This window comes from Miniopterus schreibersii (assembly GCF_964146895.1).
Source record: "Miniopterus schreibersii genome assembly, chromosome: 4".
NCBI lineage: Eukaryota > Metazoa > Chordata > Mammalia > Chiroptera > Miniopteridae > Miniopterus > Miniopterus schreibersii.
In genome coordinates, this window is record NC_138105.1 from 74,044,280 (window position 1) to 74,071,199 (window position 26,920).

Below are 26,920 nucleotides of genomic sequence, written 5' to 3' on the forward strand. Positions count from 1 at the left end.
TGGTGTAAGTCCCGAGGAGTGGGGAAAAACCCTTTTGGGCCCTCGATGGAGGTGGACTCAGCTTAGGAAGGATGGTCAGGGAACCAACTGCCTGTGGCTGCAGTGCACTAAACAGGTGATCGCCAGGGTGATGCCAGACAGTGTCGGGGGGCTGTGGGCAAGGCTGGTAGAAAGGCGGGGTGGGCAGGTGTGACAGGACAGGAGGCAGATGTCAACCTGGGCGCCGGGGTGTGGGGACACGAATAGTGATGTTATCCCCTGGAAGAATGTGGCAGCCAGGCCAGTGGGAAACAGGGTACACTGTGCCCTGCCAGGCCCACCTGACCTCACCTCCCACGCCCCTCTGATTCCTGAACCTCCCTACTGGCCCCCTGGCCAAGGTTACTGGCCAGGGGGCCACCAGGGAGGCTAAGACCCACATCCCTGACCTCTAAACATTAATCCTGGTTTTACTCTGTTTGTTCCTCCCCAAATAAACGCCCACCCCCCACTGTGTCCTTGGAGGCCAGGACCTCTGCCTCTGGCTCACCTGGAACATGGAACAAGGACGGCCACCCCCGCTGTTGTCCTGGGCCTGTGGGGCTCCAATGGGCCTCAGCATCCCCGTCCTCACTGGGGGCACAGGGGACGCCCCAGAGTGCCAGCCTAGGAGAAACTAACAAGAGTTACTCACCACTGTTTTCATCAGTCACAACTTGTTTCTCCAAATAAGGGTGCTCCCCTCACCCCACATGGTGCTGCTGGAGGCCTGGGGACCCCCCTACTTGACTCAACCCACCCCATCCATACTGCAGTTGGCAGCGGGGGGGATGGGGGGGTGCAATGCCCTGCTCATACACCTCCTGTGGCTTCCCATGGCCCCTGCCTCCTGTTTCTCCCATTTGTCTTACCTGTAACCAGGCAGTCTTGACCTCCTGCCCTGGCACTTGGCGGGCCCACTGTCTCAGTCAGGTCAGGCTTCACCTGCTGGCCTCATTCCTGGGCAGCAGCTCAGGCAGGCTGTCTAGAATGCCTTCTTTGCCCCGTCACCATGGCCTGATCCCAGCCCAGCCCCACACAGGACCAGGGCCACCTGGCTGTGACAGATACACAAACACCCACACAGACTGGCTGCTAGATTCAGTTCAGTGAAATTTATTGTAGGTTGAAAAAATCAGCATTCGCCTGTTTAGTGTACAAAAAGGACACTAGATCTTTTAAGAAAATATTAGGAAACTGAAGATGTGGATGCTTTTCAACTGTAACATTTTGGCAAAAGTGAAAAGTTCTTGTAAACACCAACTCCATGGCTCAAAATAGTTTTCCTCCACAGTACAATATTAAAAGGAAAAAAAAAAACAGTATCAATAAGTTAAGACCATAATCAGCTAGAGCTCTTGTCCATCAACCCCCAAAGCACAAAACTTTTCTTAGCTTCATAATTCCTTAAAAGAAAGGAAAAAAAAAAAAAAACAACAAAAAGGAAATTCAACTGAGAGTCCCTTGACCAGGTTCCCAGGGCAGAGGGCTGGGCCTCCTTAAATGATCCCTTATCACTAGACTGCCTATCCACAAACACAGCTGTCTGCACAACTTGGGGTCCAGGGTGAGCTCAGCCCTTCACCTGCTATGTTCCAAATGAAAAACACAACAACTAGTGAAACATGAAGGATGAGCTTCCTTGGTGCTCTGGCACCCATGGGCCTGTGGAAGAGACTGTTGGATAGGCACAGTCCAAGCCTTCACAAGGGACCTACTCTTTGGGAAACCATTAGGAGATACCCCACAGTTTACACACAGCTGTGCCTGTGAGCACTGCTGCTCTCCCTGTGGGGGTATGGGTCACAGCCACATGCCACCCCACTGAAGGTGGCCCTGAATCTGAGTACAAACCTCAGTTCCCACCATGCCCTGGCGCCTGGGGACCCTCACACACACATACACACATACACACGGCTCCCCGATGCTCTGGAGGACACTATACTAGGCACAGTGACTAAGCAGCAATTGGGATGTCCATACAGCCTGTGCTCACTCTCGGGGGCCCCCTGACCTCACCAACCCCCAGCCCCTCCCTGAGTGCATACCCCGTAGTGGCTCTGCTAAGATGACCCCAGGACCCACAAAGGGACTGAGGAACGGAGTGAGGTCTCAACAGTACGACATAAAAAGCAGCAGCAAAGGGGAAATTGAGAACATGGAATAAAGTCCAGCACTGTTGCTGCATAATGAGCTTGTAGCACAGAGAACCCTAATGCCCCCAACAGCTGAGGGCCTGAAATAGTGGACAGGACAGGGACTCCAGCAGCTGCTCTGGAGGCCAGCTGGAGTTCTCAAAATAGACCTGGGGGTTGACCTGCCCTGCACACCCCCTTAGAAAGAGCCCATCCTTGCTTGGGCCTGGAGGGCCTGGCCAGGCACTCAGCCAGAGTCCACCCACCATGGGAGAGGTGACCAAGGCTGGTCCCCAGCCCCCAAACTTTCCAATGGCATCTGTAATACTGCAGAAAGGACACAGGGCAGCGTCTAGACCCTGGGCGTCCAAGGAGGGGAGGCACAGGTTTAGAAAAAAGATGTTTTCTCTTTCATACAAAAATAGACTCAAGTCTCATGAGCAGTAGCTAAAAGTGGCTGTCTTTGTATAAAACTAGAAAAGGCAGGCAGGCCAGCCAAGTCTTCTGGTGAGAGGAAGCTGAAGCCCCTTGGGCTGTAGTCAGTGAAGAGGTGGGTTTCCTGGGGAGCTTGTCCTTGGCAGGGGCTGCTCTGGAGGTATGGGGCTCAGGTATCAGGACACCCTTGCCTGGGCCTCTGGGTGCCAGGTCTGCAGGGGCTCCCCTGAAAGCCGGCGTTGCTGGCTCAGATGAACGTGTCTTCCTCGTGTTTATTTTGTTAAATAAAAACTTCCCCTTTTTTTGCTCTCCCCGCTCCCAAGCCCCCAGCTCCCTTGCCATCCAGAAGGGTCAATCCAGGGAAGGCGAGCTCCTGCCTGTGGCCTGGGGCTACGGCCAAGCCTGCAGCTGTCGCTGGTCATACTCAGCAATGAGCCTCTTGATGTGGGCCAGCTTGCTGTGCAGGTACTCACAACGGTGCTTCTCCTGGCTGTAGTTGGTATTGGTCTGCAAAAGAGCAGTGAGGTGAGCTACATCCTGCAGCCACTGGCATCCTGGAGCATGGCTGTAATGGGTGCTGCCCTGTGTGGAGATGCTAGCCTACCGGCACCTCAGGCTTCCACTGCTCCTGCTTACAGGCCAGTGCCCACTGGCCAACAACAGGAACCCCTGTTCCACCTTCGGCCAGTCCTGGGCTGGTGTCCTTCCCAAGCTCTAGGCCCTACCCTGGGAAATGGGATTGTGGCTAGGGTGAGGGTCAGAGGCAAGACCGGCATGAAGCCTCCAGGCTGAGCTAGGGCCTGGCTGGCAGGGAACCAGCTGGCATGGAGGGTACACACATGATGATCCCACAGCTAGTGGCCTTCAGGAGTAAAAGCTGATAATGCCCTGACCAGGCATTGGTGAGGAGCTACCTAACATATCTTCAAGGACCACAAGGAGAGGGCCCGGAGCCCATGAGGCTGGGCGTCCCTGCCAGACTAGTAGCTGAAGTTGGAAACATTTTCTCCTCTCCTTGACTTTAGGGGTTGTACCACCAAGCAGTGAGAGAGCTGGAGGGCACTAAGGTACATGGAGAGTGGCTGCTCCCCACAACCCCCACAGCGGTACGGAAACTTACCTTTTTGATTTTTCGATATTCCTGCAAAATCTGCCCACGAGTAGTCTAGAGAAAAACAAAAGAGAAAAAAAACAATGACCTCACCTGCAGGAAGCTCCAAGTATGTGTGTGGGGCGGTGCCTCCCTGATAACTCATGACCTGCATGTCACCACTGGCCTGGGGACAACAGCCTCCAGGTGGCCCCGAGGAGAGCTGACCTAAGTATAGAAGAAGGACAGGCTGGTGGAAGGAAGCTGGACCAGGGGGCAAGGTGCAGAGGCCTAGCCTCAGGGATAAGTCAGCACAGTGGGAGGGGGCAAAGAGCAGACAGATGGCCGCCTTCCCTTGTACCCCAGCTGGCCTGTTCACTGTTCAAGGCCAAGCACAGAGGCGCCTGACCACCTGGGGATTCAGGGAGATACTGGGGCACGTCCATATGGGGGCAAGGAGGAGGGAGGATGGGGATGTCCTGGGGGCTCATCTGTCCCAGACTCTCAGAATCCCCATTGCTCTTCCAATCAAGAGCTGTCTCCACTGGAAGCCAAAGTGGCCTCACCAGTGGAGAAAGACCCTGATTAATTAGGGCTGGCCCTGCAGTCAGGTGGCCAGCTCTAAAAGGTGGCTCAAGAGGGAGGCTGGTGTCCCAGGGCTGGTGACTAAGACCCTCCCACTGCAGGGAGCTCCCACATGGGGGCTTAGGGAGCCCATGTGCCCTAGGGCAGAGGACAAGGGACACCTGGTACAGGTAGAGGACCACAGGGACACTCCATGCCCTCCTACCTCCCACTGTGGCTTTGATGGCATACAGATGGGCCATGGGGTACAGTGTAGCCTGGCTCTTCCCTTCCTAGCCGGGGTGTCCCATGATATAGGCAGTGGGCTGCAGAGAGGACTCCAGGAACTCTCACAGACAGGACACAGGTGCCCCGACCCAATGTCCCCTGGCCTTCCTGGCTGCTCCAAGTACCATCCCTGCCCCTGGGACTCATATTCCACCTACAGAGTTGACTCCACTGTCCCCACTACAGAGGAGGCTAAGCAGGCAGAGTCTTTGGGCTCCCATGGCAGAGCCCAGACCCAGGCCTGAGCCAAGTGACTAGCAAGGGGTGGTAACCTTGCCAGTCCATGAGGGGTCAAAATGCTGGCTCATCCCCTCTTCCCCAGAGAGGGCATCAGCTAGGTTTGGAGGCCTTGGACTTAGCTGGACTTTGAGAAACATGCCCATGTCCCCCAGGGTGGGGTGCAGGCAGGGGGCCCTACCTCGTACTCCTCAGAGCCCTGGGAGAGCTGCCGGAGCTGGGCATCCAGCTGCGTGAAGCGCCGTGTGATCTGCTCAATGCGGGCGTGCAGGTCTCGGTACTCACTGTACTCAGCGTTGAAGTCATTCTTATAGCTTTGGCGCTGCTCTGAGGAGGAGATGGTGGCATATTTTCTGGAAAAGGGAGAATGGCAGGGTTCAAGGGCTGCTGCGGATAGGCTAGAGTGCCAGTGGCTGGTAACTAAGCTCTATCTAAAAGGTGGCTCAAGAGGGAGGCTGGTGTCCCAGGGCTGGTGACTAAGCCCCACCCAGGAAGGGCCCGACCCAAGCAGGAACCTGGCCTAGAACAGGCTGAGTGGCTGGAACTGGCACACAGGGATTTGGATTCAGTTCTGCGGTTGCTGAGCTGCAGTGCAGGGTGAGGGGAAGGCAGGGTAAAGTCCCTGGGAGAAGGGCAGCCAGCCGAAAGGAAGTACTCACAGCAAGTAGTCTGGCGTCTCCGAGGTTGATGTGGGGACACTTGAACTGTTGCAGGTCCCATTTAAACCTACAGAGAGCAAACAAGATCTGCAAAAGGTTCAGGCTTCGTTTTCTGAAGGACATGGAGGGGATGGCAGAGGGGCAGTGAGAGACTGCAGGACCCTGCTGGACCCAGGGAAACTGGGTCCATTATGTGGGCATGTATGTTCCCGAGCCACAGCTATGTAAGTGCAGAGCAACCAAGTCCGTGGGGTGTTTGGTCTCCAGCCATGAAGGACAGATGGCCCCTGGGGGAAACCTCGAACTTGCCTGTACCTCTCTGCTGACAGTGGTCTGAGCTCTACCTGATGCTCCCCCTCTTCCCACCAGACCTGGGACTTCAGGACCCAAAGGACAGCCCCAGAACAGGGCTGGGCCAGAGTTGTGAAGGGGCACACCCTAGGTTGTCCTTGTGGTGGGGCTTCAGGACAAGGGAATAAGGCCTGCCTGCACTAGAGTCAACTGAAACTACAAATAGTGTATCTACCCCTAACCCCCCAGCTTTTTCGAGACGGCTCTTCCCAACATAAAAGAGGTTTTATCACTTTGTGGGAGGAGGGCAGTTTGCCAAGCCCTCTCGATTTCACACTTAGGTGGTAGGCATCTGGGCACAAGGCCACCCTGCAGCACACCCCCACCTGCACCTGAGTGCATCGTCTTTAATGAGGCTGTGGTCTCCCTGGGCCGAAGCCTGATAGACATGTATATGAGGGTTTAGTCCATGTTTCCATGATGCATGCCCTGTGCAAGGTGGGCCTCTGGGGTTCTGCCTTGAGGCTCAAGAAACCTTTGGAATCCTGCCTGCGGTAAACCTCTAAGGACCCCACCCCTGCTGGATTACTAGTCCTCCCCAGTACTAGCTGAGGCGGTTCCTGCCATGGGGCCTCAGTCTTGCTGGCAACAACCCCCACAGCTGCTCCTTTTCCTCCACCCCAATCTGTTCCCTTTCTTGACCCCTATCACTCCACTAGCTTCTCCTGTGCTTTCCAGAGACAGGGTCAAGGGGATGTGACTGTGAGTTCACATTGCAGGCCCTAGAGAAAGGCCTTCCCACCCTGCCCACAGGGGTCAGTGGGCCTGAGCTAAGCTCACGCTACCCACCGAGCACACCAACCTGCCTACTAGAAAGGCACTTTGAGGCCACAGGAGTGGTCCATGGCCTGAGTAAGAGTTTGGGAGTAGGCACAGGTCCCAGGAGTGGCCTTAGCACAAGGTTACGATGAGGATGGCCAGAGAGTAGCCCTGGGAGGCACAAGTGGGGGCCATGAACACAGCCACTTGCCTGACAGGTGAAGGCAGCTGCACCTGTCAGGGTCACAGGTGATCATTAGGCAGGGCTGGGACAACAGGGCCAGACTAGGGGTCAGTGCCATGCAGAAGAGTAGGTTAAATCAACATATGCAGCTTCCTCAGGTGCTGTCTTGGAATCTTTTCCAGAGTTTGGGGAAAGGCCTGGAGCCAGAGAACAATGCCACTGTTAAGGAAAGTATGTTTTTTGCCTGCACATGGACAGCACAGCCCATACCCTAGAAAGAGCTGCAGAGTGGCACAGGGTGAAGAGGGCTCTGAGTGGACAGTGGGGGAGCTCTGCGCCTACCCATTAGTGTGATCATTTGAGCCGCCTGAAAGACGTTAAGTTAAGATGATCATCAATGCCAGGCACAGCTTCTGGTGCTCAGCCATCCCTTTCCTCTTCCTGGGTGCTTCTACTCCCTGGTTTGCCTGATTCTAAATTTTACTTTCTTACCTCAGTCTGGGGACTGGGGATAAGCTGCCTGGCCGACTCGCAACAGGCAGGATCTGAGCCCCATGTGTGCGTGGGGCCAGCCTGGGCTTCATCTTTCTGGCCCTAGTCTTCCTCCTTCCCAGGGCCCTGCCAGAGGCAAAAGGGTCTCGCTTCCACCACTTGGTAGAGAACGTGCTATTGGGCCAGGATGCTGAGAACCTGTCTCCCTGGCCAAGGCAGGATCATGGGGCACTCAGGGAACCAGGCCACCTTCTCCCAGCCTGCCTACCCAGATGCTGGGAAGCCCAGTGGCGCAGCAGGGCCAACAGGAACTCAGAGGACTGACCCTGTGTCTGCTAGGACTTGCCCTCCAGCCAGAGGGAGGGGCTGTAGCAGCCTTTCTAGAGGGCAATTGAACAACTCCTTAAAAAGCCTTAAGGAGGAAAAAAATGGCTTTGCCACCCCAGGAATGCCCCTATTCAGACCCTGCCTGGGGAAATGATCCCAGAGCCACAGCAGGTGACAAGCCTGGGACTGTCTGCATGTGTATGTGTTTGTGTGTGTGTGTGGCAGGGGGGCTATGATTGTGTTGCTACATACTGGTCAAGTTCACAGCCACACGGGGTGCTCAGCTCAGGTGCCTAGGGCTGTGAACTCAGGGTGGCCCAGCCTCTGCTGCGAGCCTGGCCAGTCCTCATGCCTCTCTAGCGTCCCTGGGCCCCACAGAGGTTTCCTGCCCAGTACATGGCCCAGGCAGGCCTTGTACCTCTCATCCTGCTTCTGGGACCCCAAATCTCTCAATATCCAGCTTCCCCATTGGTTATGTGACCTTGTTCCAGCTCTTATGACCCGCTGTTCTATGAACAACCTCCCAGACCCTTTCTCCATAGGATCTTCAGGCCGAACGAGGCCCATGGCAGTCCAGATGCTGCCCTTCTCCTGCCAGGTCATCCTCAAGGCTTTCCCTGAGCCCATCAGGCTTCTGACACACCCTGACCCCTCAGTGCCTATGCCTGGAACTTATTCCTGTCCCCATGCAGTGCCCCTCCTGCGAGCCTCAGCTTGGTTGAACCTGTGTCTCTAGCCCCCAGTGCTGCCTGGCACATAAAGGATTGCAGAAGGCTCTGGAGCCAAGACCTCTGGGTCATTCACAGATGCCCAGTGTGAGAACACGGGGTGCAGAGGGGCTGAATGTACAGAGCAAGCCAACGTAGGGACTCATGGGGCATTGTGGCCCCCTTAGCACTATGTGGAGCTGGTGCTCAGGCTCCTGGCAGTACCCTCCTGCAGAGCCCCTGCCCCAGACCTGCCTCTCGGCACCTACCCTGGGTGACTGGCGGGGCTCCAAGGGAACTAGGCACAAGGTCTGGTGGCCTTGCCCGGTGCCTGTCCCCAGCTGCCCTCTCCTTGTCCTTGTGCTTCTTGGACTTCTTCTTGGACTTGCCACGAGATGATCCACCATGGGGCCTGCTGGGCTGAGCACAGTCCTTCAGCAGGGGCAGGCTGAGGCAGGCAGCAGGGACTGAGGGGGGCACTTCCCCGTGATCACAGTCCCGGCCACTGTGGCCCAGGTCATTGCTAACATCGGTCAGAGGGTCGTGTGCCCTCAGAGGATCCAGCCGTGGGGATAGGTGGGAGTCTGTGCCAGCCAGTGGGCCAAGGGTGGGCAGCAGGGCCTCCCGGCCATGGTGCACATTTAGTTTCCCATTGGCAGCAGGCTGAGCTCTCTGGGTGAAGTGTGATATCCTTGGTTTCTTGTTGGCCAGGGGGTCAATGAAATCAGGAGGCTGAGGCCGTTTCTGGGAAGGAAGGGAGACCATTTTAGAGGAAAGCCTGTGCCTGGAGCGGCAGGCGTCCCCTGGGGAGTGGCTTGGCAGCAACAGGCCAACCTGTTAAGTGAGCACCAGTGCCCACCTGCAAGGCCTACTCCAGCCACAAAGGGGCGCCCAGACACCAGCCAGGCCCTTGGTGCCCACCCCAAGGACGCTGCAGAGGAAGAACAGTCATCAGTGAACTGGCCAACCACCTCCAGGGACTGGTCTAAAATGAAGCTGTGTTCAGCATCTTCCCCAGATAACAGGAATGATGCCAGGCCAAGTTTGAGGAACACAGGGCAACACCACTGCCGAGATCCATCACCCCAAACCCCTAACTTGGACTTGCCATGAGAGGAGCCGCTATGGGGCCTCTTAACTACTTGGATCTCACAGCAGCCCAGTGACATGGTCCAGGTCTCATCCTCATTTCACATATGCTTAGGCTGAGGCATGCGAGGAAAGGCCAGACCATAGGAGGGGAGCCAACACTGGAACAGGTGGCCATGACCCAGGGAAATTGTTAGAGATAAAGACTGCAGAATGCAGGTCCAGGACAAGGGGTTAGTAGTGGGGTGTGGGTGAAATGAGGCCCAAGAGCTAAGGTGTATATGAACCTGGCATTTCATGTGGGTTGGGTGCTCCAGGCCAGAGGAGGAGGGGGAGATGAGAGGGAGAGGGGCCCGGATATGGGACTCATAAGTCAGAGCACAAAGGTGGGCGGGGATAACTTTTACCAAAAAGCTCAAGCAATGATGAGAGGGGCATAGTCAAAGAACCCCAACCAGAGCCAGGTGAGCCCCCCAGGCTCCCACCCCAAATTTCCTGACTACTGACTAAAATGGCAATAAGCCATTGCTCACAGAGCCCCACTGGGTGCCATTCCATCCTGCAGCCAGCACACTGGATTTTATGAAATCCTCACAACAGCCCTGAGAGGCAACAGAACACGAAGCTCAGAGCAGTCCAGTTCTTGTCCTCCCTTGGCCACACTACTGGAAGATATCCAAGAAAAGTACACCCAGGTCCTGGGCCCAGGCCTCCAGCCTGGGGAAGCCAGACAGCTGCTCATTTGTTGAAGGATATGTCCCAGCCCTAAGCCAAGGTCCCAATAGTCTCTGGGTAAGACCCACTCTCCTCCTCCTCCACAAACATCAGCACCTCCACACTGTCATACCCATGTCCACTGCTCCTACCTGCGGGGGTGAGACTGAGCTCCCATGCTCTCTTGGAGGGCTGGCGGCAGCAGGGTCTCCAGGGAGGCCACCTGTACTCTGTGGCTGGCATAGCTTTCTGCAAAGGAGAATCAGGCTGGGTGGGGGCTTGCAGCAGTAACCCTACAGGGTGCACCCAGGTCCATCTGTCTCTGCACTGACACCACACTATCCCATCTTCACCGAGTGATATGGAGAAGGGCTGCTGTCCTGAACCAGAAGAGGGTGAGCATAATGGGTATGTCAGGGCCTGGTGGGCAGAGCTGCTGGAGTACATCTCTCCTAGTTTTACCCACAGCTGCCCAGAGGACTGCCCCAATGGGCGTCCTATGCCCAGAGACGGATCAGTTGATCACCCACTCATCTAGACTCCTGTTGCCAGGGAGACTAGGTAACCATGTAAAATTGACCAAACACTCATGGGTACTGTTTACCCATGAGAGCTGGGACACTGGGGTATTGGCGACTCAACTGTTCATCCTAATAATGACGCTCATTGCAGAAACTTTAGAGAATATAGAAAAGAACTGAGATGTCCTGGTCTGTGAGAGAATGGCCTTCTAGATTCAGTATGTGCCTTCCTGGGAGCCCAGGCCATAGCACCTCCTTGTGGATAACAGGGGTGGCCACTGGCCCACCTGGACCTGAACAAAACAATGAAGCCAGAGATAAAAGAGACAGACACCCCAACGTTTGAAGGTGATCCTGTGCTGTGTGTGGTGCTGAGGGCCCTCCTTGCCCTGCAGGAAGGCTGAGGTCCAGGGGCTCGAGGGCCACATCTGTGCTGCTCCAAGTGACAAGCAAGCCTGACTCCCTAACCAATGGTCACACTCGAAACCACTGCTGCTGTCCCCTGCATGTGGCCCAAAATGCAAGGAGAGCCACAGGAAAGGTGCCCAAAACATGCAGGCACTCACTAGGCAACACGGTCCATTTGGCCAAGGGGGACAGGCTTGCTGTCCAGCCACAGGGAAGCTACCAGAGCTCTGATTAAAGAATGAAAACCAAGGACAGGCATTTCTGTTTACTATCTTTCAAGCTCCCCACTAAAAAGGAATGAAGAGGGAAGGGAACAAGAGAACAACATTTAACACTAAAGCAGAAATACAGGTGATAACTGTCCTGTAGGATCCGAGAAAACCACAGAATTCTAAGGCCTAGGGATCGTAGCCTCAGGGATCTCAGAAGAGGAGCTCCCACCAGGCTGTTCCTACACAGCCCAGCTCTGTGACCTGGTCTGCTACAGAGCCCACAGCATGTCCAGAAGAGAGGGAGCTCAGGTCTTCTCCAGATGCTAGGAGGCAGCTCGGGCCACACCTGGACGACAGGAGGGACAGATTTGTGGCCTGGGGAGAAGAAACAGAGGGGCCCTCCAGAGGAGTCAGAGCCGCCCAGAGGAAAGTCCTGAGGAGGGTGGAGCTTCTAGGCAACAAATGTCAGGATCCAAAATAGACAAAAATGCATTTGAAAGGAAAGAGAGACTGTAAGAGGATGAAAACTTTAACTCAACAACAAAACCACCAGTCTTAATATCTTCAGAAAGACAAAGGACTTGAATAGACATCTCTTCAAAGATGGATGATATACAAATGGCCAATAAGCACATGAGAAGGTGCTCAACATCATTCTTCATCAGGGAAATGCAAATCAAAACCGCAGTGAGATACTACTTCATACCCACTAGGATAGCTAGACTAAAAACAAAACAAACAAACAAAAAAACGGAAAATAAGTATTGGTAAGGATGTAGAAAAACTGGAACTTTTGTGCACTGCTGGTAGGAATGTAAAATGGTGCAGTCACTGAGAAAGAGTTCAGTGGTTTTTTCAAAAAGTTAATCATAAAATTACCATATGGCTCGGCAATTCCTTAGTATGTGTTTAAGAGAACTGAAAATCCACATCCACACAAATCCTTGGACATAAATGTTCAAGGAAGCACAATCACACCAAGAGGTAGAAACAACCTAGGTGTCATTGACAGATGAATAAATAAAATGTGGTCCATCCACATAATGGAATATTATTTGGCCATAAAAAGGAATGAAGCACTGACAAACGATACAGCCTGGATGAACCTTAAAAAACATTACAATGAGTAAAAGAAGCCAGACACAAAAGACCACATGGTGTATGATCCCATTTATATGAAATGTCTAGAAGCAAATCCAGAGACAGAAAATGAATTGCCAGGGGTTCGGGGAGGGCAATGGGGGAGTGACTGCTAATGAGGAGAGGCTCCTTTGGGGTGATCGAAATGTTCTGGAATTAGAGGTTATGGCTGCACAATATTGTGAATGTACTAAATAGTAGTAAGTTCTACACTTTAAATGGGTGACTTGTATTAAGTGAACTGTATCTCAATAAAGCTATTATGTTTAAAAAATATCCTTAAATTAAAAATGGCATCACTCATGGATAAGAACATGACGTTACAGAAAGACAATAGGAAGGACTCTTGGGAACTAGAAATGACAGTCAAAAAGACAGGTTGGGAGAAGCCAAAGAAATCTCCTAAAAGAAAAAAAGGAGAAAAGATAATAGGGAAGACAACAGGAAGAGTCTAGGAGCAACCACACAAGAAAAGGAAGGACAGGATGAGTTTTCAGACTATGAGGGCCTCAGTGTCCCCCTACCCCAGATCACCTGTGAGGCCGTCTATGTGGAGGTATACAGGGCCAGGTGGGGAACCTCTGAGCGCTGTTTCCTACTGACCACACACACACACACACACACACACACAAAAGGAGAGGCTCCTTTGGGGTGATGGAAATGTTCTGGAATTAGAAGTCATGGCTGTACAACACTGTGAATATACTAAATAGTAGTAAGTTCCACACTTTAAATGGGCAAAATACCCACGCTTGTAAGCAGACGTGCACATGGGAACTCAGCCATGTCCCTTCCTGGGAACTTAGTGAGAACAAGGCCCTGGGGTCTGGGAACTTGGGCACCTGGTGAGAAGCTATGAAAGAAGGATGGACAGGAGCAGCCTCACTGTACTCCTTAAGTGCTCCATGCCACCTCAAAGCAGTTGGGCAGGGGTAATCAGCCATTTCAACACCATACTTATAAGAAATTGTGTGATGAATGAAAACATCTGTAGGAGGGGACAGTGTCAACCTAACATGTTTAGCTGGAGCAACAGAAGATTGCCAGAGAGGGGACATGGGGGAGAATGTCTCTTCTACAGAGACCATCTCCTCTCAGCTCCCCAACACCCCAGAAACCTTGGACACGCAGAGCAGGGCCCTCAGGCCTGGTGGCTCAGGAATGAATGCCCTGCAGGGCTCAGGAGGAACCTGGAGTTCACCCAGAGTGGCCCCAACTCAGTTTTGCTTTCTAAATGCAATTATTGCTTAAAGAGCTGAACTTAAAAGAGAAAAAAAGCCCTTCATAAAGAGCTCCAAGCCCCTGCCCAGCTGGCGTGGCTCAGTGATTGAGCGTCGACCTATGAACCAGGAGGTCACGGTTTGATTCCCAGTCAGGGCACATACCTGGGTTGCCGGCTCCATCCCCAGTAAAGGGTGAGCAGGAGGCAGACAATCAATGATTTTCCCTCATCATTGATGTTTCTATCCCTCCCTCCCTCCCTCTCCCTTCCTCTCTCTGGGGAAAAAAAAAAAAAAAGCCCCAAGTCCCTGAGAAATCACTTAGGGACTAATTAGTGATCAGCTAGCTCCTAGGCTAGGCACCAATAGAGAAGGAATCAGTCGCTGGCTGACCAGGCTGTTTACCCACTCCACCCAGAGCCCCCTAGGCCACTCCTGACCTCTAGTCCCAATTAACCCTTGAGGGGATGCATTTAACCTGCTTAGTCACCTCTGTGGGGACCTTTGTTTTATTTTGTCTGTTTCGCATTCTTAAATTTGAACCATTTAAGAATGAGGCATAGCCTCCTAAGCAGAAGCCCTTAGGGACTTGTAGGTTTATGGGTAAGGGGGGACATGAGAAACACTCTAGGTGGACTGAGGCCTGCTGGGCACTCTGGTTTTCGAGAGAGTGATGCATACTGTCTAGCCCATATAGCAGGGGCTGCCTTTTCCCCAGAAGGCCAAGGTGGGCTGCCCAGGCATGGGGAAGACGGCCAGAGAATTCTTATGGGGCCCTTCTACCCAGCTCTCAGCCCTGAGGCCTTTGGGACTAGGCAAGGTCATCCCAGCACCCTCAGGGTAAGATCTGCCCCAGGCCCAGGAGAGGTAGCCTTACCTAACAAGCATGCGCTTTAGCAGCTGCTGGTCCCCCTCTGAGTAGCCAGGCCAGTCCTTCTGCACATCCTTGTACACACAGTCCTTCAGTGTACACGTGCCATCCTTCACATTCACATTGGCCACCTGCAACACACAGCCAGTGTCACTTTGTGGGAAATCCGGAGGGAAGGGGGAATGGAGGCAGACAGACAGACCTGGAAGGGAAGAAGATGGCACCCCACCCCCAGCTCCTCTGCACCAGGTCCAGATGCACACATCTTACAGCTATGAAGGGCCAGGCTGGCTCTAAAAACGGGGGCTGCCATCTATGAACCCCATTATCAGCCTCCCCCTGCTATGGAGGGAATGTGTGTTCCCCCAAAATTCATGTTATGGTATGTGATAGTATTTGGAGGTGAGGCCTCCGGGAGGTGTTTAGGTCATTAGAACGGAGCTCTCATGATCAGAATTAGTCTCCTTATAAAAGAGGCTCCAGAGAGCTCCCTCAACCCCTTCTGCCATGTAAAGACACAGTGTGAAGATGTTATCTATGAACCACAAAGGAGGCCTTCACCAGCCACCCAATGTGCCAGTACTTTGATCTTGAATGTTGTCTCCAGAACTGTGAGAAATGTCTGTTTGAGCTGCCCAGCCCACAGGACTGTTACAGCAGCTTGAATGTACGAAGACATCCCTCTAGGATTTGCAGCTCTGGGGGCAGATTAGGCGGAGGCTGGGGGTGCCAGATGAGGGGCACCTCCAGGGGACAGACTGAGCCCACCTTCCATGCACCAGCCAGCTCTCCTCCCATTAGTTAACAAAGGCTGAGTTGGTCTCCAAGATGGTTTTTGAAGATGGGTTTAAAACATTTGCCTTGAGGGTGCTTAAGTTTTGAAGGCCGCTGCCCTGAAACGGGCAATTCTGTGACTGTCTTGCTGGGTGCACCCTAGTCTCCTGCACACGCATATGTAGCTGTGTGTTGCTATTTCTCCCTACATTACAGCAATTTCCACAAGCAGCATTTTTAATTTTTTTAAGAAAATCATCAGGTGCCAACACCAAGATTACTCAGATACTAGAATTATCTGGTAAAGACTTTTTTTAAATCCTCACCCGAAGATACGTTTTATTATTTAGAGGAGAAAGGAGGGAGAGGGAGAGAAACATCAATGTGCAAGAGAAACATCAATTGCCTCACATACATACCTGAACCAGGTATCTAACACGAAACCCAGGTATGTGCCCTGACTGGGAACTGAACCTGCAACCTGTCAGTGTATGGGACAATGCTCCAACCAATTGAGCCACACTGGCCAGGGCACAGGGAGCATTTTTAACAGTTGAGTAATATTCCACTGAATGGCCACATTGTGATTCACTCAAACATTTCTCCTTTGTTAGATGCTGATGTGTTTCCAGTTTCTCTGTAGAATAAACAGACGCCATTGTGTGCAGGCTTTTCCATGCAGGCAACGGTTTTCTTTAGCCAGTTTCCCAGAAGTGGGATTAATGTGTCAAAGGCTCTGAACGTTTTTTATGGCTTTTGATACATTTTACTCAAATGCTCTCCAAAAGTGCCCTCTCACCGCCAACACTCCCACTCATGAGGACGAGCCTATGAGTTTCTCTGAAGCCCAGCCAGCCCTGAGACAGATGCCTTAAATCCTGCTTTAAATGAAAGAAAAGGCTCCTTTGAGGAGTGCAATTTTGTCAGTGCTGTTCATCAGATAACTGGTCACATGGGGAGGCTGGCCAGCCTGGGCGAGGTGAAGCCCATGGGATTTTTGGAGGTGGTCCTCTTCCCCAAGTTGTCAGGGCCCTGCTATCCCCCACAATCACTGGGGAGCACTACCTGGGTAGTGAGTACAGAAGCACAAGGCAGATGAGTCTGTTAAGGAGAAACGAGAGTGGGCACAAGGAGGACGCTCTGCCTGCAGATGCTGGCTGGGCTGCCTCCAGGAGGCTGCCAAACCAAGCTGAGTGGAGAAGCCATAGCCCATCATGGTGCCTCTCTAGTTCCAGAAGGGCCTGGAGCAACAAGAGCATCCAGGGGTAAGAAACAGAGCAGGTGGTCCAGGCAGGTCTGTATCAGCATCCCCAGACCTGTCTCTAGAAAATGGAGCTTGGTGTTCTGCCATGTCTGAGGGCCTCTGAGGGTAAACCTCAGGTGTAACCATGTGCTCAGTCAGTTAAGTTTCACATTCTGCATTTGAGGATCTCTCATGTTTCTTCTTCATTCCAGGCACTAACAGGGAAAGAGCAAACTGTGGGAATGAAGGCATTTCTAAAAGTGCCACACCAGAGGCTGAGGGTCCAGCTGGACAGCAGTGAGGGCTGCAGGTACATCCAGGGGCAGGCATGGGTCCTACCCATATCTTTAGCCCTGACTCACATCTGACAACTCAACCAAACTTCCCTCAGCCCTACCTTGGGTCTCCCCATACTACAGAAAAAGGCTCTCGGGGCACCCAAGCCAAAGGAAAGGCCTTCTGTGTGCTTCCCTTTAATCTGCAAGTACAAGACCGACACATTTGTCTTCCTAAGGAGCTGAACCCCTTGGGGAGGTTGTTCCTGGTTCTGCAGCTTTTTGGATGCTTTGGCAAGCCCTCAAGCCAATTCCTGAACTCTCATGGAGAAAAATCACTCCTCAGTCCTTGCCAGCACAACCTATGAACTGGGGATGGTGCCTCAGGCGGCCAAATCTGCAGAGGTGCCCAGTGAGTGGACATGGGAGCCCCCGATATACTGGTAATGTGAGGTGTCAGCAATTACCAAGGCCCCTGGAACACAGGAGATGTCTTCGTTAAGTGAAGGGTGGGGAGGCACCTGCCCATAGGCCCCAAGAGATAATGGGTGGGCCTGGCCCCAGCCCAGATCTACAACCATGCATGAAATGAAGCTCCATCTTTTCCACAGGGGAAGATTGCAGAGGCCTTTTTTCCCCACCCTGCCCTTCCCTGTGAACTCTCTGGGGGGGAGTGGGTAAGGGTAAAGAGGGACCCCGGTAGGAGCATGGGTGCCAACATCCTCCTACCAAACATGTTGCGTTCACAACAGTCTTAGGTTGCACTGAGGAAGGGGAAATGAATACTTAGAGGCCGGCTGAACAACTCAGCAAACACAAAAATTCATCCTCAGCTACAGCTACCATCTTGGCATGGGCTTTCTGCCACAGGAGGTGCCAGCCAAGTGCCCAGAGTGTCAGAGGTGGAAAGTAGGAAGGAAGGGTGAGCTGGACAGGCTCAGCCACACCTCCTCCTCAGGATGCCGGCATAACTGTCCTCACAGCAACACAGTGAAGCAGCATCCACATGGCCTGGCTGATGTGTTGAAGCCAGACCAAGCCACTCACTTCCTAGGGGTCCTCCAGCTACCTCCTGGAGCCCTGGGAATAAGGGCAGGGCCTCGCTAAAGTGGTTGGGATCAACTCACTTGCTCCAAAGCCCAGGCTGTTTCTTAGTAGTAGGCTCCACTTGCCAGCACCATGTTCCCATCAGGTAAGACCTAGGCTCCACAAGAGGTGTTGCAGTCATGCCCCAGCTACAGATGGAAACTGGAGGGTCCAGAAGTGAAGCTTCCTGCCTGGAGTCACAGCTGGTGAGCAGTGCTCGCTAACTAATGTGTATGCTTTCCCTGGTTTCACTCAATTCTAAAAAGCTTGTGCAACTGAAGTCTTGGATCTCCTGTGCAGTGCCTGCTGCCTACATGTTTGCAGATGTCAAGGAACATGGCGCTGGCCTGGATCTAAGCTGATCCCTAAGACACCAGACAGTAAATACCATACTCCCAACCTACTGTGTGTCCAAACCATCTGCAGAGGGTGCTCATAGGCAGGTTGGACCCAACCCTACTCCACCCCACCCCACCCCAGCCAGCCCTGGATAAGCATGCACCTGCTGGAGGAGGCTGTCCAGCGTGTCCTTGTCTGCCTGCGCCAGGCCATCCTTCTGTAGCCGCAGCAGCAGTTCAGCCTTCCGGTAGGGCCTCAGTGCCAGAAGATGCAGCACCCGGTCACGGAAAGGTCTCTGAGATACCCCACCGCCCCCACTAACACCACTCTTCTTGATGGCATTTGCCAGATTGATGGGGGTCGCCCGCTTCCGGGAGGGCACGGTATCCGTTGCCCCTGGGGCTGGTTTCCTAAACTGAACCTTCTTGCCTGCAATGAGAACCAAGGTGATAAATTAAGAATTGGAGGGGGTGAGAGGGTAGCCATGGTGTCACACTGCCTGGAGCTGATGCTGAGTTCCTGAGTGTGGAAAGTGATGGCCAACAGCACCACACTTCTGGCAAGTCAGTGTGTCCAGCCAAGCCTATTTGTTGGAGATCCAGGGTGGTTGAAAGCGCCACCTGCTGACCACACACAGTTCACTGGGCACCTGCAGCTCAGATATGGGAGGTGCAGGAAGTACAAGCATGTTTAGGGCCGTAACTGACTTCATCATCCTGGGGACCAAAAATGTCAACCACAGGGAGAAGGGGCTGGTCTATGAGTCCTTTTGATGTTAAATGGGCGAAGGGCAGGGGGGGAATCGCTGACCTGCCAAGGCAGAAGTTCCCAGAGACTATACACTTCATAAGCCTGTGCTGGTCCCATGGGATCTGTCATTCTCTTTTATGGAAACGAAGGTAATAAAGATGTCAGGGCCACTTGGGCAGCTGCTCTGGAGAACCCAGGGTGTTAGCAGCTCCCCAGCTGCGGCTCCAAGTGCTTGCTCCTCAGGCAGACATGGTTGTGCCTAGAGCCTTGGAGACAACAGGCCGCTCCCGACATCCTCCTGGTACAGACTATGGGGTCCAGCATGGCTACCCCTCCATTGAGCCAGTGAACACTGTTCTTGAGAAGAAAGTCGTTAATTCTGTCCTGTATGCTGCCCCTGACACCAAGGAAATGCAGATGGCCAAGTGAGATCAGCACATGCCCCGAATCCTTGAGCCAAAAAGCTCTCCATGATGACTTCTTTTTGCTCTTAACCCTCAAATCTGATTTGTCAGATTAACAAAGGAAGAAGTGCTTTGTGAATCTTCTGGGCCTGACGCTGTCCCTAGAGGATCCAGCTGACAGGCTGACATGGGGTGGGGAGAGACCAGACATAGCCGGACGTACCTGTCAGCATACTACAGGCCAAATGAGTGTTTCCACCAAAACATAAACTGTTGCAAAAATCCTCACTATATACAAAGTGGTCCAATAAGACAAATCTTGACCGAGTTTTTGGCTGAAGGACCCAGAAATTTACTAAGATGTGTATGAATGTCTATGTTTGCATCTTGAGGTGAAAGCAAGTGGGTGAAGTTTTTTTGGATTCTGGCCCCAGTGGCAGGTAGCCACGTCCATCAGGGCTCAGTACTGACCAGCAGGACAAACTCCTGCACCAACATCTGGAATTTCATTCAGAGCCAACCCTACTGCCAAGCAAAGGAAACCAGGCTTTCTTTGGGAGGATGTGAAATCTCCCGCCATTTCTTAAAAAAGAAAAACCCCATGAAGCCATCAAGGTCTTCATTTGCTGTAAGCGGGTTCATGCCTCTCCTGCCTAATGCAGCTCTTTCTCTGGCAATAAATTCTGAGAGCTCTTCAACTCTGTCTGGGTCTAAGAGGTGCAGCAGGATGAGCTTTCTGAATAAATTGTATTTTTCATCCTATTTTTAATGTTGCCAATGTCTCAATTTCACCGAAATTCTTTTCGAGCAGATGCTAAGCTGCTGGAGCCTTCCAGGCAAGCAGGGATCAATGCCTTTCCTTTCAGGTCTCAACTGGACGGTCCCTCGCCGGCCCAAACACAAGGCCATTGTGGGGTGCATCTGGAGGTCTGCATTATGCTGGCCATCTCAGACTTCATGAGGAATCAGCTGGGCAGGTGAGAACAGTGGGTGGTAGCCAGAGGAAATATGGCAACCCTGTCTTCATGGAGCACATCTGTGTTCCTGACCAGTAAAGGTCCCTGAGGCTGTGGCCTGCGATAGAGGCCAAGGATTCAAATTCTTCTAGTTCTTGGGTCTGAGTCCACCTGGGGGCTTGGGAGACAGCAGATGGCATAACCCCCAGCTGACTCAGCAGGACCTTCTTCACGACCAAACATGGACCTTGCTGATCCTGCTCAGGGGCTAGATCACACCTCTGTCACCCATCACTCCTATTCCTAGCCTGGACAGGCCCTGAATGCCTCCTGTTCCCCCAACAGCTGCCTGGCAGGCATAATCCACCCCCCACCAGTAAAGCCCCCATGGTTGAAGCCCCAGGCCCCCACCCTCACCCAGGTAGCGGCCTCCGGGTTTGATGACAATGGCGCCCCGGCTCCGTGTCTCCTCTTCAGCTTGTGCCATGCTCTGCCGCGCCTTCTGGTAGGAGTCGTCGGTGGCACACACTGTGATTTTGTCCTGGATGCTACCCAAGCAGTCCAGGTGCATATCCCCATGGCTGTAAGACAAGGGGCCAGGAGCCAAGATTAACACCTGGGACACACGGAGATATGGTCTTGGGGCCCAAGCCATACCCCCTGCCACCAGGAAACAGGGCTCAGCACTGATGGAGACACATGGTTTCCACAGGGCACATCTTAACACAGAAAAAACAAGGAGACCCAGAAGAAACAAGGGGACCCAGACCCCTGGGCCAGAGGCGCAATACGAGTACTTACACCTCGGATACACTGAAAGAAGCCAGAGGGGCTCATATGAGAGAAGGGGGCACTGGGCGGGAATTGGTGGGCAAATGTCTACACAGTGGTCTGACGAGAATGGAGTTTGGGAAGGCAGGGTGTCCCTCTGGGCCTTACCTGGAGACATACTGCTGGATGCAGTCAAAGCTGCCCTGGGGGCTGTCACGGCCAATGTTAGAGAGGTAGAAGGAGAAGATCCGAGCCTCTGAGGGGTAGTCGGGCTGGGGGATGGAGATGTGCTGCACAGAAACAGGGGGTGTCACTAAGAGTCAGAATTATGGAGGGGAACATGGCACAGACCGAGTTGCTAGACCCCTACTGTCCACGCAGCACGACCCTTATGAAAAGGAAGTGCTAGCACTTTCCTTCAAAACACACCTCTGCTTTTCTGGCTGTGACGGGACCCGAGGCCAGTCCCCACCACCTGCCCCCAGTAATGCTCAGGGTCCTCTGTTCCCATGCAAGAGGGAAGGGTGGTGTCACCACAGTCCGAGAAATACAGAGTGTGTAACATGCACCTGGAGTGTGTAACATGCACCTGGAAGCAGGGACCCCACCCAGATCTGGGCCATGATTCAGCTTCCTCACCCACCAAACAGGGCAGATCTGGCCCACGACATCCTCAAAGGTGAAATGAGACAAAATAGTTGTCAGAAGCCAGCAGGGAACACTGGGCAGCCAAGATGCTCCGACCCTTGCTCCTGCTTAGTGACCTCCTCTCTATCTCCTCCATTGGGATGGGATACAGACTACCTGAGTGTCCACTGTCCTGTGGCTGTGAACCTGGGAGATGCAACCACAGCCGGGTGCATACCTAGCACCCAGCTGCCCAGAACATGGCAGGAAGCCCATACACCAGTCAACAAAATAAAAAGGAATTTCTGGGGAAACTGAGCCTGATATGGGTGGCTCTTCTTGCTCATCTTGATCCTCTCCCTCACCCAGTCCTGGTCTGGAGGGACCTGGCCTCCTTAGGCATCTTTCCATATCAGCTCAGGGGGCAGAGGCCGCAGATGGTGCCAGTTCCCATTGGACTGTCACCCCTGAAAGGAGGGGAGAGGGATCCTGTCTGAGTTCCAGGGTGCTCATGGCCCTAGGTACCTCCTACCCTACCTAACCACACACAGCCCTGAGGGAGACTTGACCCCACCCTGGCAGGCAGGTGGAAGGATGCACACCACCTCCAGCTGCAAAACAGAACTCTGCAACTATGCAGCCACAGACATGACAGGCATAGCCCACACTGGATCAAGACAAGGGGGTTGCCTGCCCAAGGACATGGGTTTAGGAAGCCCACTCATCACAGCTTTAGGATGACCCCTGCAACCCAGCAGAGAGCTGACAGTGGGATCAGGCCATGTGCACAGAGGCCCACTCACCAGGCTGCAGCTGCCCTACCCAAGCCTGCACAGGGAGCAGCTACCATGCTTTCCCCTGGGAAGAGGGTGGAGGACACTTCACTGTGACCCTTTCATCCTGTGTGGGCGTTTTCCACCCAGGCACATATGCCCACTTCCAAAATTTATCCCAAGGTAGGAAAGGGCCCAGCACAGAGCCCAGAGGCTGGTCTGTGCAGGATAGTGGGTGACACAGGGCTTGAAACCAACACTCAGGAGAGCCTGGTTCTGCTAGTGACAGGGAAAGATATACACAAAGTGGCCAGTGTCCTCAGGACAGCTGGGGGTGGGGGGAAGGTGTGCTGGGAGTCCCTCCCCAGATCTGTGGCACTACTGCTATGGCATCCTCTAGTTAATGGGTTGTTGCTGTTTAATGATGCTAGTTAATAATTACCAGTCTCTGGGAACCAGCAAGGAAACCAACCAGCTGGGCACAAATGGCCCAGGAATGCACAGCTGTCTCTGTGCCAGAGGAGAGCTTGGTATGTGTTCCAGGACATGGCCTAAAATGCAGCAGCCATGACAGTGCCCTCTGGACGGAACCTCTGCCGCCCCCTGCCCCAGAGCTACCATGCAGCCCTCAGCTGGCCTGAGTATAACAGGTTTGGATATGTCTGATAGCAGCACTGACACCAGGTAATTGGAGGAAGAAGGGGGCGCAAGTGTCTGTGTGACAAACCGGAGAAATAAAACACGCCTGTTCCATCCCAGGTGCCCTGAGTGCCTCTGAGGCCTGAGGCCTGCAGGAGGTTCTGGCTCCCCTGCAGCAGTCAGTGGGGTCCTGGCCATAAGCCTTTCTCCTTCTCCTCCCTTTGAAATCTGTCCCAAGTCAGCCATTGCCCTCCCCCAGGTTATCGTGTGCAGTGCACGTGGGAGCTCTGAAGACAAATCAAGGCCCAGGTAGGGGTGGGAGCAACGTGGTGGGGAACAGCACTGATGTTCCGTTTGGTCAAAAAGAAGAAACAGGTACATATGGGAGCCAAACACCACTGACTAGGTCCTCTCTTGCCAAAGGAGCTTTCAGGGACCATCAGTTTTCTTCATCATTTTCATTCCCAGGGAACCATTCTGGGGAGAGTTACTACTGCTGCTAAACATATCTTCTAGGAGGAAAGCAGCCTCTTTTGCTGGCCTGGCAGATACCCAGGGCCCTTTCTAAGCACCTTCCTCTCTCCCTTTTCCATGGGGCTCAGAAGAGCAATGCTGCACCTTCACCTCCCCCCACACCCTAGGTTCCCAAGTTCTTAGCTGCTCAACTTTCACACACGATGTCTCCAGACTCCTAAACCCCATTCTAGAGATATTTTAAAGATATTTCCAAACTGTCCCTGTTACCAATGACATGGCAACAAACACCTTGTGGCTCAGTCTGGAGCACATCCTAACAGACATGGTTCCTAGATGCACAGACACCGGCCAAAGGCTTATGACAGACCTGTCAGACCTTGTCCTAGAAACTGCAGCTCACGTTCCTACCACAGTCCAGGGAAATGCCAAGGTCCTGAACAGCCCTGGATGAAACCTTACCTTTCCTTTTTTCAGTTGAAAAGTTTTGGAGTGGGGATGGACAGGTGGAGGTGCTTTACCAGTTGTCAGGAGTTAACTCAGAAGTGACCTCTTGACAGCAGAGGACCAGTCAGCTAGCTCAGGGCCCCTCAGAGCGTAGAGAGCATAGATGTGAAAATGTACCCAGCAAATGGACAGGTGAGTATTTTGCTCCAGCAGACACGGCCTTGAAGGCCAACATATTTAGGTGGGGCCTAGCTCTCCAGGGCATGTGGTGAATGCCGCAGAGTGCACAGGGTGACCATGGCCACCAGAGGGCGCCATGGGGCCAGTATGGCAGCAAGGCCCCCCCGGGGCTGGTAGGTGGCTGGGACAGGCTCAACACCCACCCAGGAAATGCCTTGATGCTGCGACCCTATGCCAGCTGCATTACATTCATATCTGAGAGGGAAAAGCACCAGGGGCTGAGTGAACACATCCTGGGATGCAGGGAGTACACTGGTTCTCCTAAAGCCACGTTAATTTGCACATGACTCTCTAGGTGGACAAGATCCCCATCTGGTGGTGGGTGAGGAGGTTGAGGGATAGAGGGAAAACTGGCCAAGGTCCCCAAGCCCACAGATAGAGTCTCAATCTTTGGTCTGTCAGCTTCATGGGCCTCTGAGGGGTGGATTCCTGAACATCAAAGCAGCCCAGGTCCCTAAAGAGCCTGTTCTATCTAGCTCCACTGGCATCCTGCTCCTCCATGCATACATCTCCTGCTCCATCTCTAACCTTGTGGATGTTGTGCAAAGAGCAAAACCCCCTCCTCACTTCCCAGGAACAGGTAGGCCCAGCTGTGCACATGCAATGGAGTGACCAGAAGTGAGAGGAGAGAGCCGAGGTGCTGCCTCCTTCCTCCCTGCTGTTTAGAGTGATTGTGCACATGCAGCCTGGCACCAGGCCAAGCCTTTCACACCTGGTGGGGGGAGAGGGACATGTCCCATCAATGCCCAGGAGAAAGAGGAGGAGGAGGTACAGATGTCACAGGGACAGACCCAGAGCCTGACCCTACACAGCAAGCTGGGGAAGAACACACCCCTGTCACAGAGCCCATTCAGCCTTCACATAGGCTCACAAAGAGCCTCCTGGTGAAAAATTGAGGCCTAGACTGCCTGGAGCTGCAACACAGCACCTCCACGCTGAAATCCTCTAGAGATTCTGTTAAGCAAAAGAAAGCCCAGGAGGAAGAAAGAATAGGAAAAACATGATTCAAAAACTAAGGTGGTGGGACCCCATATCTGGAATGAATGTGGCTCTCAGGCTTTCCACAGGAATTTGGGGGGCATAGGGCCATGGCCCAGGAGAACCTCATGGATCATCTGTGAGTAGCCAGCCGTGAGGGTCTTGCTGAAAAGTGAACGCTGACCACAGTGGCCTTTTCTGTGCACTGGCCTCATCTTCCCACAGGGGCTGAGGGCACAGGCCAGCCCTGCCAACACCCCTGGAGAAATGTCCCAAGGAAGACAAAGGGAGATGGCAAAAGGGTGACCACAAGACTCTGATGGGGCCAATGGAGGCACAGATGTCCTTGAGGAGACACACAGGGGTGGAAGTTGTCTGGGCCTTTTGGGGTGTCTTGCCAACCCTGACTGGTATCAATGTGATGATCAGTTTGTGTGTCCCCTGGCCAGGCAGAGCCCAATAACACCATAAGAGCTAATCTGGATGTGTGTGGAGGTGTTCTGTAGACACAGTGACATCCACGATCAGCTGACTTTAAGTAAAGGAGAGGACCCTAGATAGTTTGGGTGGGCTTCTCCCAGTCAGCTGAGGGAAACTGAGTCTCCCTAAGAAGGAAGAAGCCCTGCTGTGGATAGTGGCACTGGCCTCTGCCTGCCCACAAGCATATCTTGGTATCTCTGTATCTACACACATGCATCTCCTAGAGACTCCCTCTATAGAGCACCTTGGCTCGGTGAAACCCACAGGTCTTCCCGGTTCTTTAAGGAGCCAGTTGGCCTTCAGGTAGAAACTGACTTAGACACACGTGGCAACTCTTCGGATAAAAACAAAAGACTTGCAATAAAGACTAGAAGAAAAACTAGTGTTCCGAGGAGTGTTTGGTGGGTGGGAGATACTGGAGGATGGTCCTAAGACTGCACGGCAAGGATTGTGAACAACTTGCCCTTTCTTTTATTCCCTGATTTTTCTGTTCAGATGGTCATTTAGAATAAAGTACATTTCAGAATAAAATGAGGGTGCTAAGTTTCTATAACCCCAACCTAGTACCAAAAAACAGACAAATACCCATGGTCCTGGGTCCAGAGAGGGACACTGCCTGGGCTCTGGGTCAGAACGGGTTGGGGGCCTGGGAGCCAGGTATAAATCTGGGAAGGAAGGGAGGGAGGGAGGGAGGGAGGGAGGGAGGGACCCTGGGGGGCTGCTAGAAAGGATACCTTTCTTCTGCTCATGGATGGCCTTTTGTGGGCCCCAGGACCAGCCTGGGCACATCCAGAGGTGGAGCTTACCCTGGCATGGGGACTAGAACAGAAGTGGATGGGACCAAATACTGTACCCAACTACTGCTGTGCCCAACAAGTCATGACAGGCCCCAGAACACACCAGTCCCACAATTCCAAATATGAGTAACACAAAAACGACTCACCCCTTGGCTTCCTTGAAATCGAATTGATGGCCTCAGTGAAACAGAATCCTGCAAAAAAAAAGCAAAAGATACTTGGAAATCCAGAGCATCACTTCCGGTTATCTAAGGAGCAGGGTAAAGACCATGTGTTCAGGAAAAGTGAAAGCACACACACACGCCGGAAAACTACAGGAAAAGTCACCGAAGTAGGGTTTTGAAGGATCAGTAAGAGTTCCTTGAATGGCACAGGGACAGGGGCTAAGGGTACATGAGTGGCAAGAGTGGAGACACAGGCAGTGGACAGCCCCTCACTGGTCTCTA

At 53.1% G+C, this 26,920-nt stretch overlaps 1 protein-coding gene across 1 annotated transcript in view; it reads right to left on the minus strand.

Annotated features, from left to right (window-relative positions):
* Positions 1-1,118: 1,118 nt before the first annotated feature.
* Positions 1,119-26,920, minus strand: part of ELL (elongation factor for RNA polymerase II) — a 60,577-nt gene continuing 34,775 nt past the window's right edge. Inside the window, exons 2-12 of the mRNA XM_081134915.1 lie at positions 26,621-26,668; positions 21,188-21,309; positions 20,666-20,829; positions 18,302-18,567; positions 14,428-14,552; positions 10,202-10,298; positions 8,516-8,990; positions 5,427-5,493; positions 4,949-5,120; positions 3,709-3,753; positions 1,119-3,095 (exon numbers count right to left, since the gene is read on the minus strand). Of these exons, the coding sequence (XP_080991041.1) occupies positions 2,979-3,095; positions 3,709-3,753; positions 4,949-5,120; positions 5,427-5,493; positions 8,516-8,990; positions 10,202-10,298; positions 14,428-14,552; positions 18,302-18,567; positions 20,666-20,829; positions 21,188-21,309; positions 26,621-26,668 (1,698 nt within the window). The 3' untranslated portion in view covers positions 1,119-2,978. The remainder of the gene's footprint in view (positions 3,096-3,708; positions 3,754-4,948; positions 5,121-5,426; positions 5,494-8,515; positions 8,991-10,201; positions 10,299-14,427; positions 14,553-18,301; positions 18,568-20,665; positions 20,830-21,187; positions 21,310-26,620; positions 26,669-26,920) is intronic.